Source organism: Haliaeetus albicilla, chromosome 18 (genome assembly GCF_947461875.1).
Source record: "Haliaeetus albicilla chromosome 18, bHalAlb1.1, whole genome shotgun sequence".
NCBI lineage: Eukaryota > Metazoa > Chordata > Aves > Accipitriformes > Accipitridae > Haliaeetus > Haliaeetus albicilla.
The window spans coordinates 889,352-902,891 of record NC_091500.1 but is presented as its reverse complement, the minus strand read 5'-3'; the positions used below and the strand labels follow the sequence as shown (position 1 = coordinate 902,891).

The window sequence follows — 13,540 nt, the reverse complement described above, 5'->3', positions numbered from 1 at the left end:
AGGGGGGTGGCTGGTGGCCACCCCATGGTGACTGCACCCCGGGCGCAGGCAGCGGAGGGGGGCAGCTGGTGACCGTGAGGGCAACGGACCGCCATGGGGTGGGCGACTGGGGCTGAAGGAGCGGGGCGGGGAGGAGAGCCGGCGGCCGGCGGTAGCAGCGAGGGAGAAAGGAGCTGGTGGCGGTGGGTCGCCGTGCCGCCCGGGGTAGAAGCGGGGCGGGCGGCCCCGAGGAGACCCCGCCGCCGCCGCCGCCATTTTCCCTCCGCCTCAGGGACGGGGGGGGGGGGGGGGGCGGCCGCGCCCTTTGGCAGCCGGCGCGGAGGCGGGGAGCGCGCATGCGCAGGCACCGGGAAGGCGGAGCCGCTGGGCGCAGAGCTCCGCCCTCCCCTTACGCCGCCCGTACAGTAGGTGGAGTCACGCGGGGCAGGGTCACATGACCGGGGCCCTTTACAGTAGGATCCCAATATGGCAGCAGCAGCGGCGGCGGGCGCAGGGCCCGCCGCGGTCGGGGCTGTCCGCACCTAGGGCCGCCGCCGCCGCCCGCTCCGGCTCTCCCCCGTTCCTTCCGCCTCCCCTCCCGGGCGGACGGACCCTCTTCCCCTCCCAAGGGTACTTCGGAGTCAGCTGCGCCCGGTCGCGTCCGACATGAGGGAGAAGGGCCGCAGGAAGAAGGGCAGGACCTGGGCAGAGGCCGCCCGGACGGTACGCGGGGCCTGCGGGCCGCGGGCGGGCGGGCGGGCGGTAGGCCGCTGGGGCCGGTCAGAGGCCTCCGGGTCATGCGGGCTCCCTCCTGCGGGGAACGGCCGTTCCCCTCGCGCCTGGCCCCGCTCAGAGCCCGTGCGCGGCGGGCAGCCTCGATGGCGGCGGCGGTGGGGGGGGTCGGGGTCGGTGCAGCCTCGGCCTCCGGCTGCCTGCGGGGCTGCAGGGGCAGCCCGGTGAGGTGCGAAGGGGTGAGGGGCTGCGCGGTCTGTGCGAGCTGCCGGCCTGTCCCTGCCTGCAACTTTGTTCCTTGGCTGCGCGCTTGCATAGGCAGGTTTTTGGTTTTGGTTTTTTTTGTTTTGTTTTTTTGTTTTGTTTTGTTTTTTGTTTGTTTGTTTTTTGTTTTTTTTTTTAATTCTGATCTGTTCTCCAGTTGCTGAATGTTTCTAAGCGCAAATTTATATGGGAAGCTTTGTGGGGGAGGGATTACCTTTTCATATTTGCAAAATGCTGCGATTGCTGCGGATGTAAATAATATTAGCAAACAAGTGACATGCACAGTGGTTTTTTTCAGTATTCTCAGTGCATCCGTGTCTTTCATGCAGCAGAACTTGTTGCAGTAGGAGCTACTGAATTGCCTCACGTCAGATAGCAAGTTGCAAAACCTAAAAGGAGAATTTTTATCTTCTAATTTCCCAGTCTGACAGTCGTTGCTACTGTACTGTTTTCAGTATGGACTTACTGTAGTTTCTCTGTGGGGCAGGCACGCTAGAGGGTGGATAAAAGAAAAAGGATGTTGAGTAGTGGGACAAGCGTGAGAGAGAGGAAACAAGTGCAACCTGGAGGAGCTGGACAGAAGTGTTGAATTGTGGAAGTACAACACAAGCTTCTGAGATATCTGAATTTGCAGTGCGGACTCGAATCTGTCTAATGGAGAGGGGGAGGAGTTTGGGTTCTATCATAACCATTCTGAAAGAGGTATCTGTTAAAACAAGACTTGAAAAGTCTGGCTAGAAAGCAAATGTAAATAGGCATCTGTGGCTGAGACTTGCAAGCACTATTTTAATAAATAGTAATTTATTTGGGCCTTGTATTTACAGTTTGAAAGGCAGCAAAATAGCTGCTCTTTCAGGAGATATGATGCAGTTAACTATTTTAAGAATATAAGATACTGTCCCACAGGTGAACACTTTGGTACCTCTCTGTATGTTTTTGTGTATCTTTTTTTTAATAATTTGCTTTGAAAAAAGAGTGGAAGAATCGCCAGTGTAGGGTATAAGTGGGACCAAATCTTTTTCAGCCTATGTGCACTGCTGTTCATCCACTGATCTCTTCCAAAATCCACTTAAAGGCTAAAACATGTATTTAGAAAAGCTGCACTGAAAACTTATCAAAACTGAAGGTTACATGTTATCCTGGGTTGCATACCTAGATTCATAGCAGAAGCAGCCAAAACTAGGAAAAGATGAGTAAATGCTTGCCAAAACCTCAGTTTTGGCAAATATTTCTATTTGTGTATTCAGCGGGAATGTTAAAATATTCTGGTCGAACTCCAACTCCAATCTTCAAAAAGTTTCCCTGCTTTTTTGGTTTGAAATAATGTCTTTTGATTCTTGTCCTAGCTTGTGTGCTTGTATTGGCTTCTCAGCTGCCGGTGATTGAAGTTTGTAGGGTATATTATAAAACCGCATTAAGAAATGTGGCAGCTCTCGGGTACCCTATTCTTCTGCTCCTCAAAGGTAACATAAAACTTTCTTCAAGCTTGAGAAACCTTCCATTTTCTCTTCAGCATAGTGTTGCATTTCTGCACTCTTTTGTGGAGTTAGTTCACTCGCTGAGCTCTCATAAGCTGGCTTGCTGTGGGGTGGAGTGAGCCCTGACAGTCACGGGTCAGCACAGAGCTGCAGGGGAGGGGGCTTGGGGTTGCAAGTTTTGATGGCAGCTGGCTATAGACCTGCTTGCCCTGGCAAACTGCCCTGCAGTGGCTGAATAGCAGTGTAAGGCCATCACAGCTGATGTTTTTGTGTCAATTCTGTCCCCTCTCTGCCTCCTCACTCTCTCTGTCACCTCACCACTGGTGCTCGTAGGTAGTTCAGGGAGCTAAACCAGCAAAAAACCATCATTGTTGTTATGGTGCTGATCTGGCTTCATGCCAGTTTAGTCTTCCTAACCAGATAGTTGGAATTAGGTGTCCTCCAGTGCAAGGGAGTTGATGGGAATGTGCTCTCCCCTCCCCACCAAGGTAATATTTACTTGAATTAGCTTAATCTGTTGTAGCGGTTCAGCGTTAGCTGGAACAAGGTGGTAAGCAGCAGAAGTGTGGCCTTTCTGTTTGGTAGAAGGACCTCAGGTTAGGTATGTGGATAAGGTGGATTCAGTGGGACTCAAGCTATGCTTGCTTCTTGGGTGTATTCGGCTATCAATTGGAGCAGAATTGCAGTGTGAAGTAAGGAAAGGGTGCCCCATGTGGGCAGCGCTTTCAGGGAGGAAGTTACTGTTGATAAACAACCTTTTTCTTATTTCCTGGCTCATTCAGTAAATTTGCAGCTGCAGATGACTGTTAACTTGTGACTTCTTGGGACAATGGCTGGGTGTCCCTGCAGTTAAAGTAAAAAGCTTCATTAAGGTAAGAAGCTGATACTATATAGTACACAAGTTTAGGATACAGGGGTTTAAGATAAATACACTGTATATGTCTCTAGCCTGGAGTATCCTCTTCAGATACAGTGGTGGAGCAACCAAACTGCAGACACACACCAATGGGACAGTGTGTCTAAAGAAAAGAGCTGATTTATCTATTCTGCTGAAGACTAGAACAGGCAGATTACATCTGTACTGGTAAACTTGAGTTTTAGGCCTTGTTTTCTGGCACCAAGGCTACGTCACAGGGTCTGTGTGTATCCATACTGCTGAACCTCTATTGTCAAACTGGATGACCACATTCTGGCTGCCTTTGGCTAATTCTTCGTGCCAATTCTTGAACTGCACCATAAACTGGTGTCCGGGCTCAATTTGTAATCTTACATACAGATCTGTGCCAGGGACCTTGTACTAACGTAATGGTGCGGGCAGCCGGGCTGGTGGCTGTGCAGTGCCCTGCTGTGGCTGAGCTTAAACGTATGGCTGTGGCGGTCCAGTGGATATCAGAGAACTGGAACTGATGCCTGTTAAGCTGGTGCAGGCAGATGAGAACAAATATTCAGTGGTACTTGCCTTAGTCTGACTTGGGTAAGCATTATCATTGTAGTATTGAATTGATAGTCATGGTGGCTGTGGTTGAAGGGGGCAGGAGCCACGTTGCTTGTGGCAATGGGACTTTGGTTGTGCAGCAGAGAAGTTCTGCGCTTTGTTTTGACTGCTTGGGTCTCAGAGTTGTTGCTGTTCCTCTTGCTTATGTTTAACACAGTCTTTGGGATGCAGCTTTCCGAAACAGGGAGGGACGAGACCACAGCTGAATGCTCTGTGCATCTCCCTGCTGCCATCCTCTGCTCTGCTGTGTGATGGAGTATGGCAGCGAACGGGCTGTTGTGGTGTGTTAGTGGCCTGTTTAGATCCAGACAAGAAGTCCTGTTGCTGGACGGAAGCCACAAACAGGCTAGGCTGTCTTTGTGCTTTGTTTGTATGGAGGAAAGTGTATGCTGTCATGTGCCAAGTTTGAAGAAATTTGGTGTTTGTTTTTCATGGGAAGTCCCTGCGTGTGACCCGACAGAACAGTTTTCTGCTGTATGGCCTCAGAGTACCAAGGCATAGGGGCCATGCAAATGTGGGCTGGAGATGGTTTCTCTAAATGCCCCTTGGCTGGGTCATCTAGGAACACAAAATGCAGTCTTTTATGCTACCTGTTTGTGAGAGGGAGCTGCTGCAGCCGTGTTTTTTCCTGTGTGCTGATTTCCTGTTGGGTCAAACCGACTTTGTTGGCTTTGGAGGGTGGCAATGCAGTGTGAGAATGCCCTTGGGAAAGCAGACGGAGCTTAAACGTGTTGTGGTGGGCACCTCTTAAGGCATAGATGACCAAGTATGAGTCCTGTCATGATGCTGGCAGTTACTGTGCAGCTCTTGTGATGTGAACTCAGCTTCTCTCTTGCTGTAGGGGTTTGTTTGCATCACTTGTGTCAACTGAAGAATTAAAATGAAAAGACGTGCCATCTCTGAAACTGATAGTGCAGAACATAAAATCTGATCTGGGGTTTGCAGGCCCATCTGCTATGTCAAACAGAAGATAATGTAGTAAGGTCAAAAGGCGAAGTCAAGTAGAAGCCTTATTTGTTAGGGAAACATAGCATGCTTTTGCAAGTTGACTTTATTAAGACTGTCCTTTTTAATAAGGTGCAATTTTCTGGGGGGCGATGAAGCAAGGAATCTGAGGGATGCCATTTTTCCTTGCTTTCTGTTAAAGACGTATGCAGAAGAGAGGGTGGAAGGATCTAAATTGTAGAAGTTTCCCACTTGTCTACAAGTACCCGAGTCCATTTACTCACCTGTATACACAAACTTGAAAAATCTGCAAAGGTTCCAAGACTGCTGCAAAAATATGCAGAAATTCAGAGGATTCTGTAAAACATCAGTTTGAGGGACTGATCAGCCTAGTAGATGATGCTGTTATTTTTTACTACTATGTATTTCAAGTGCCCAGCTACAGCTTTTCAATGTATAGATTGGCAGAGCTGAATTGTGTGTGCTTGCAGATTGTTTTTTTGAGACAAGAGTGGTAGTTGGTTTAACTGGGTATAAAATGCATGTGATGTCTGAGACAGATTTCTGCATTTCACCAGTCCTTCAGAGTTCTGATCGCTCAATCGGAAAAAATCTGGAGGATGATTTGGAGCACAGCAGGCCTTTCCTGGTGAATCTGAGAACTGACTTTTCACTTTTCAGCAAGGCATTGAATCAGGTAGCACTGTAGAAGGTTAAATGATTAATCAAAGCTTGTGAAATGAGCTGATAGTTGAAACTGGTAAAGCTTGGGGTTTTGTTTGGGTTTTTTTTGAGGGGGTTGTTTGTTGCTGTGTGCTAGGTTTTTTTGGTGGTGGTGTGGGTTTTTTTTGTTTTTGTTTTTTTTAATCCGTTAAGTATTATCACAGCTTCCTTCCCTGTTCTCAGTATGTGTCCAGGCACAAGACCTGTTTCCACTGAGGACAAGAAGCGGTGGCTAAGGTTGGTCTGTTAAATGCTTTTGCAGAGACTTCTGTAGGACAGGCGTAGTGCTGTTGGTAGCCGTGGCTCTGGTGACCGAGCCATTGTACGCTGTCCTTCTGCCGTGTGACGTATCTATGTGTCTGCTAGCCAGGAAAATACCTTGGCAGTGTTTCTAGAGAAGTAGACTTGTGGCTGCACAAGACTGCACAAAAGTTGGCACAAACTTTGTCACATGTTAATAGAGAACTGCAGTTTTCTTCGCTACTTGCATGTATCTTCTATTGACCGCAGCACTCAGATGTATTTTTTCCTGCATTTTTTCCAGTTTTTTTTATTTTAAGGACTTTACTGTAAAGTCAGCAATTGCACTGCAAATGTGAACTCTGTTTTGGTCCAATGTGTGTTGTATCCTTTGATATCTGCTCTTCTGGATGCTAGAACTTCTACTGAACTGAAAGTTTACTTTAAACTCCTCTTGGGAATCTGTAAGAGACAAACGAAGGCTTAAATTGATTCTGATATGGAAATAGAATTTGGAAAGGATGAGGAGGAAGAGTAATCCAGTTTAATTGCTGTAGCAAACTGGCAGACTACAGAATCTGTCCTTCTTCCAATCACAATAATCCAATTATTTGCCTGCCATTGTAAAAACTATTTTCCAAGTCATAGCCTGTGTTCCTGCTAGGAGCTGTAACCTCTAAAAGCTGTCAAAATCCCTGTGACTTATTACACATATACCTACCTGCTGCTTTGGATCTGTAGTTGTGCATGCTCTGGCTGGAGTTGAGTAAGCTTGTTTGCCAGCTTTCTATCTGATCTGTGGGGTTGACAACGCAATGCTGTGCTAAGGTGTGGTTAATTTTATTAGTTGTAGTACAACTTGTTTTAAAAGATACCTGAGGGGGCTGGCTTTTGGCTTGAGGGTAGTGGAGTCCATCTGACCCAAAGCGTCAATGCACTTGGTAAAATCTTGGAGTGTTATTTTCCCCCTGCAAAGCAGGGTGGAGGCAGATGTGCAACCACCCAGCTCAGCAGCACAGCACGGAAGAGGAAATGGAGAGCAGTGGTGCCAGGTGGGGAATCCCCCCCAGCTGCAGAGCATTGCAGCCCTGCCTGCGAGTGACTCTCACAGCAAGCTCAGAGTTGGAGGTTTGGGCAACTGTTCACCTTGTTCTGCGTTCCAGTGGAAAAATTCAGTGCTGCTGAGGAATCTTAAACATGTTTTCTTTATTTCTATTCTTATTTAAAACAATAAATGCAGTTTAGGTATTAATTTTAATACAGGGCTTAGATAAACTTTTGCCTGGTCTCTCTCATTAACTTTATTGTAGCGCAGAAGGATTTAAAGGTATCATGCAGACTTCCTTGAGTGAGCTTGTCTCTAAGGCTGCAAGAGCAATGAAATGGCTTTTCTGCAAAAGTTGTGGTCTCCTTTCAAATCAGCTGAGAAATGTAGATGTGCAAGCATGTCTTGAGCATTTTTTTGTGCAAGGCTTTTCCAAGTGAGAATGTTTGAGAACAAAAGACAGTTTTGTTTCCCGGATATGGTCTTTGCAGCATCTGCAGAAGATGGTTTAAATGAACCTAACCATTGTGTAGTAACCAGCACATTGTCTAGTGTCCTAAAGAAATGGAATAATCATCTTTTACTAAAATGTAGTTGGATTCTGGGTATCGTGCAAGCTTTTCGTATAAAAAGAGGGAAATTCAAATGCTTTGTGCTTAAAACTCATGCTTTGCAGTCTGCGTTTTCATGCACCAAGTGCTGTTTGCATTAGTGAGTAACGTGGAGTGATAAAATCACCCTGCGGAGAGAAATTGGTGGCAAGGAGGAGTCGATACCAGTGCTATGTCTGCTGCAGGGTTTTGCATTGGGGTAGCTCTGGTTTGACCCAGAGGGCTGAACTTTTGCTATTGCCTGTCGCATACTGGATGCGCTCTGAACTGAAAGGTGGGTGCTCCTCTGGCTTAATCCAAAGAGAATCCATTGTCTCCTCCACTAGCTGCTCTGGAAAGTGAGCTGAAGCACAGTAAGTGGAGACAATTGAGAGCCAGCACCCTGAGTGCTCTCCTGATTGCAGTGAAAACTATAATAATGTAGACGTGACAGGTGGGTGTTATTGCCCAAATATGCCAATGCTGAATGAAGATCATCCTGTGGCTTCCTGGTTCAATTCAGCATGTGCATCTGTTGCCTACAGTGTGTGTTAGAACACACCAGAAGCAGTTGCTTGATATATCTGGGAGTTTTTTTTCTAGGATTGTCAGGTTTTCTGCTTATGTTGTTAGCTTAAACTGTTTGGAGGAGTAAAAATGGAGGGCCAAGAATGGCCAAGACAGTCAAATTCTTCCTGTGTCTCTGAAACATCTCTACTGTAACCAGCTGTGGAATCTGATCAGAAGTCTGATCTGAATTCGTGTCCTGAATGAGGCAGCTTCAGTAGGACATATTGAAAATACTTTCACTGTTACTGAATAGCCTGTCAAATAAAATGTGAGAAATTGTATAATCATGCCTATCGCTTATGTTCTGCAAATGCTGAGAAACTCTGCTTTACAGAGTAGAGCAGTATTACTCTTGTGGAGTTAAGTAGAGATGAAAATTTGGAGGACTAAGCGTGTGAATTTATCACTTGATAGCTGTGGCAGGAAGACTATACTTTGTTGTTTTTTAAAGAAAAATCCTCCAATGATGCAGAGTTTACTCTGTTTCAGTGCAGAAGCCAAGGGGTGGCAACTGCTGTCTGCCAGCCTCATGTTCGGAGAACAGAAGAGGAGATGTAAGCTGTGGAACTTGCTTTTGCAGGGTGTTGTGGATGCTAAAGGCTTGCAAGGGCTTGTGGAAATCTGTTGCAGGTTACTAAATAGCTGGAAACCCCTCTCATTTTGGAAGTCCCAAGCGGCATGGAGGATGGGAGAGCAGACTCCTGGGATGTTGGGATGTTAGATAATTGCAGAGAAGGTCTATCAAGATCTGCTGTGGCCCCATACAGATTGGTGTTTTAGTTCAACCTCAGGCCACTAGAATGGTTTCCTGCTTTTCTGTGTAAACAAAAGATTTTCCTGGTGTGCTGAAGGAACTCGCCAACATGATTGCAAGTTGATTCTTTATTGTCCTTAGAGGGCTGTGGTGACTTGGGAATGCTCCTTGTGAGAGGAAGAGGGAAAATGTCACACCCCTTTTCAAAAGGGTGAGAAGAAGGATGTGGGGAAATAGGCCTGGTCATCCTTAGTTGAGTCCTTGGGAAGGTATGGAACAAATACTCCTGGAAACTGCTTTCTTGTGCATGTAGGAGAAGAATGTTTTTTGGGGGACAGACAGTGTGGATTTACCAAAGGTAAGCTGTTGCTGAAGAAGGTGATGAGATGGCTGGCTCTGTGGAGGAGGACAGAGCAGTGGATGGTATTTACCTTGCCTTTAACATGGCTTTTGGTATGTTTTTTTCCCATAGTATCCTTATGACCAAGCTGGTGAGACACAGGCTGGATAAGCAGGTGACAAGGTTGATGCTAAACTGGCTGGACAGCCAGGTACCACGGTCTGAACAGCCATGCACTGGCTACTGCGTGTCGGTGGTGGTCCTTGGGTTTTGGTACTGAGGCTGATACTGAGCTGGTGCTTTGTGTTGGTGTTTGGATGTGTACCAGAGGTTCCTGTTGTAATGGCTAGAACCCCAATATGTCAATCATCAGGGCTTGGCGACTTGGATAACTGTCTGTGGGTGGTCAAGTTTATTGCCCTTCCTCTGCTTTTAGAACAAACCCAGAAAGTATTATGTCCTACGTTGTGAAGTGTGGTTTGGATTGCTGTTCTCCTCCAGAAGTATTTCTGTGTTGTCTGTTGCAGCTGTAGTGTTTCAATGCTTATAAAGTGGCTGTGACTATCATATTCCTTTACAGGGAAAATGACAGCCCTGGGAAGACAATTGTTTTGGAGCTGGATATCTTCTAGATACTGAACTGTAATAATTTTGTAATAACTAAGTGTTGACTCTTCTAAAGTGTGTGGTGTGATTATAAATGTTCATAATAAACTTTCTGATTCTTCTCAAATTAGCGTGACTTTATTTGCCTGGTTAAAACCAAGTATATACCTTTAGACTCTGCAGCTTCAGGAAGGGTGCACAAAATTATTCAGCCAGATGGGTTATGTACTTCCATGAGTTTTGTTTAAAATAAAAGAATTTGCCTTTTTTTCACTGGAGTATATAAAAAAAATTGAGTAGCAACAGGATTAGGCTCTGTTTGCCAACTCTCCGGTAGGTTCAATATGCTTTCGTCTTCAGGTAAATTTAACTGAAGGAACCTGAGAGGGTAAGAGAGCTTGGTCAAACTAAGGGCAACAGCTGTACCTGTTTGTAATGCTTTGATGTGAGCATAAATTTTGCCTCACATGTGGACAATATTTTGATTGCTTGTGGTTCTGCAGTAGTTCCATGGAAGAACACCCAAAGGAATCCTTGCTTAAATGCATTTTGGTTCACTGTAGGCCAAACTTATGTGATCACTGGTTACTTCCAACCAGGAAGCCCTGCTGATGTCATTGCAATGATGCAACTTTGGGGCAGGAACTGAACTTCTGAACTTCTCTCTTTGGGGCAGATTAAAACTTTATTTTCAAGAACACAAAATACTGCAATGCCATTGCTGGTAACTGTATGTTCTCCTAAAACTGTTTTCAGTGGCTTTATAGATATTAGACACTGTCTTTCCTTCTAATAACTGCACTGGCTCTGCTGGAGTCTGAGTGCACTTACTTGTGTTTTACTGGATTCTGAATTCAAAACTGATTTGATAAGATCACTTCGTAAAAATATCCGTATTCTTTTTCTGGCAAGTCATGCAATTTGTGTTCTGCTGGGAAGAATTCTTTCTTCCCTACTTTCCATGTGGGGAAATTTGAATTTGCTCTTAAACCTCTTACAAGACACAGCAATAAACATTATCTGTAATGGCTTGCATTTTTGCTATTCAGAAGCTTTTTCTGAGCTCAGTCTACACTCTGTCCCAATACAGCATCCCCCCAAGATCAACAAAACCCATTTACTCCTCTTTTCCCCTGTGTTTTCTGGCATGTGATGCACAAGTGGAGCATCTTGGGGGATTTGTGGCTGCTGAAAAGCTGCAGTAGGCTGGTGTTCCTGGCAGCAGTGGCTTGTGCAATTTAAAAAGACTTTAGCAAGTAAGTGGTCAGTAATACTCACACAGCACTGACTGCACTGATCCTGTTTCCCTGCGGCAGGCAGTGTATGCTTCAGCAGAATCATATTGGAATATCACAGTCACTTCTTCATTAAAGAGCATTTTAAATGTGAAGCTTTTAACAAGCCTGGCAGATGATGCTTCAGATGGATGGAGTCTGTGTGCTGTAGCTGGGAGCATGAACTGGGTTCATGCACTGTCTGTCCAGTGGAATACAGTGTCCTTATATACCTCTGAGGGCTTTGCTCCACTGTCACCTGGGATGTCAGCTCTTGAGCCTGTGATTCTTGAGCTGGACTTGGAACAAGCCCACTTGGATGTGGGCATTGCCACAACTCTGTGTTACAGCTCCTTCCATTAACTTCTGCAGAAATAATTCATGGAGCAAGGTGAAGGTTTGAAGATGGCTTATCACTGTCGTCTTGAGAGCCCACAGGCTTTAAGCAGGATTCCTCCAGAGTCGGCTCTAGCCAAATACTTACTGCATGGTGCAAATACTTTGAAAGGCACTGCAATTTGTATTATGTCTGCTTTAGTTGCCAGTGTTAACTTGCATCTGTCTTCAGCATTTCTTCCTTCTTACCAACCCACCGTGGGACTGAGGGAGTGTTGAGAGGGGCTGCTGTGGCAGTCCTTCTTTTAAAAGTATGTGCAGTATAAATGTAATTCTGCTTTCTCCTATACAGTCTTATTAAATATCAGTGTACTTCTGGAAATACTGAATTCAAAGTTTGCTTTGTCTTTATGTAATGAGAACATAGGTCTCCTGGTGGCAGAGGGTCAGCAAATAACTCTTTATGCACTTTGTCATGGAAATTAAATGGCACAATCTTTGCCCCCTCCTGAGTGTGCCTGTTTGTTGGTATATCAGCCAGAAGTAATTCAGCACTCCTTAACCCCTATTGAAGGTTAGACCCCATCCTTACTGCCATGAAGAAGTTAGTGTTTGTTTCATGGTACGGTCATAACATCACTTAGATTATCTTTCAGCAGCTAGTGGGCAGGAAAACATGAAACACTTCTGGTTCAGGTTGTATGAATGACTATCTGCCGTTAGAGTAGTAAGGTTTAAAGGTTTCAACCCAGACTGAAGTCTGGCTGAGCTAGGTAACTTCTGTCCTAAAGTATTAGCACATACCATCACTTGAAAAGTCTGCTTCTCTTTTAAAAATCTTTAAAAGGCAGCTATGGGTCCTCAGGGTCTCTTTGCTCACCTCCTTGCAGGTGTTTCCATCTGAACTTGCAGATCTCGGTCCTTGTTGGAAGGTTGAACACCAGAGTTGTTGAGACAATGGCAAAGAAAATTGTCTCATATCAGCAGTGTCATTGCAGTAATGGGTTTATCCTTACTCAGGAAGATTTTTCATTCATGCCTGAACTTTGATGGATTTTTCTTCCACTAAATAATCATCTGTTTTGGAAGGACAGCCGAAGTAAAAAGCACCTGCATCTTTGTGTTTGACCTTCTTGCTTTGGGACATAGAGTGAATTAACAACCTGAGAACCAGGTGGCAAGGCACACGTAAAGCCCTGGCTGTCTTAAATCTTGGAGTGCCACTTGAAACATGCTTAAAATGTTGTTTTTCCTTACTTTCCTTATGTTGAAAGTGTTTGCAGGGGATTACCTTACGTTCTGTTGGAGGCTTTTAGTTCTTTGCTGTGCAATTATAAATTCTGAAAAAAAAAATGTTATTTTTTTCTGACAAAGCTTTTGAGTTGTAGGAGAGCACTTACTTCCAGTAACAAACTTATTTACATGGTTCTCTGCAAAGAGTATACTTTCCTTAACCAAGCAGCTAATGTACTTCAAATGCCTTTTATTTTGATGTTTCAGGCTGCTGAGGCTTCCTGTCTATCTTTGACCTAATGTTGCCTCTAGAGCTGCATACAGCTAAATGTTTTCCAGTCTTAAAAGGAAAGAATGAGTGTTAAGGTTTCCTTTCTGCTCTAGGGGAAGGAATGTGGAAAAACAATATCCTCCAAAATTGCTGCCCTGGTTCAAGTTATCTACCTGTATCTTCCATAGTTACTTGAATGTGGAAATCCGATGGCTCCAGTTAGCCCTGACTTTCAGGGTCATCTCTTTATCTTCTCATTTTGTGGGTGTTTCAAAAGCTGGAGCTGCAGTGACCTTACTGTCTTTTGCTACATCTGCATGGCAGTGAGAGATGGCCCCTTGTCTTCTGCTCCTCCTCGTGCTTGCTGTCCCTGCGGACTCCCCACCCCTTGGCCTTCACAGTGAAGTCTTGTGAGATATTGGTGTCTTCCATGAAATCTGCTTATTCCTCTGTTCCTTTCACCAAGAAACTTCTTGTATATGCTGTCTTGAGTCTTCTCTGCATTTCTGTTGTTTTTTCTTTTTTTTTTTTTGCCTGTGTAACTGGAGGAATATCATGGAGCCTTACAGTCCAAATAATGCCTTGTAGGTTCTGGTTTTGTGGTGATGCTGCCCTAAAACACAAGTAGATCTGAAAAGGAAACGTAGGGTCCTGGGTGGTCTGCT

General features: G+C 45.3%; 1 protein-coding gene across 1 annotated transcript in view; it reads left to right on the top strand.

The window, feature by feature from the left end:
- Positions 1-426: 426 nt before the first annotated feature.
- Positions 427-13,540, top strand: part of ASXL2 (ASXL transcriptional regulator 2) — a 130,799-nt gene continuing 117,685 nt past the window's right edge. Inside the window, exon 1 of the mRNA XM_069805396.1 lies at positions 427-702. Within this exon, the coding sequence (XP_069661497.1) occupies positions 646-702 (57 nt within the window). The 5' untranslated portion in view covers positions 427-645. The remainder of the gene's footprint in view (positions 703-13,540) is intronic.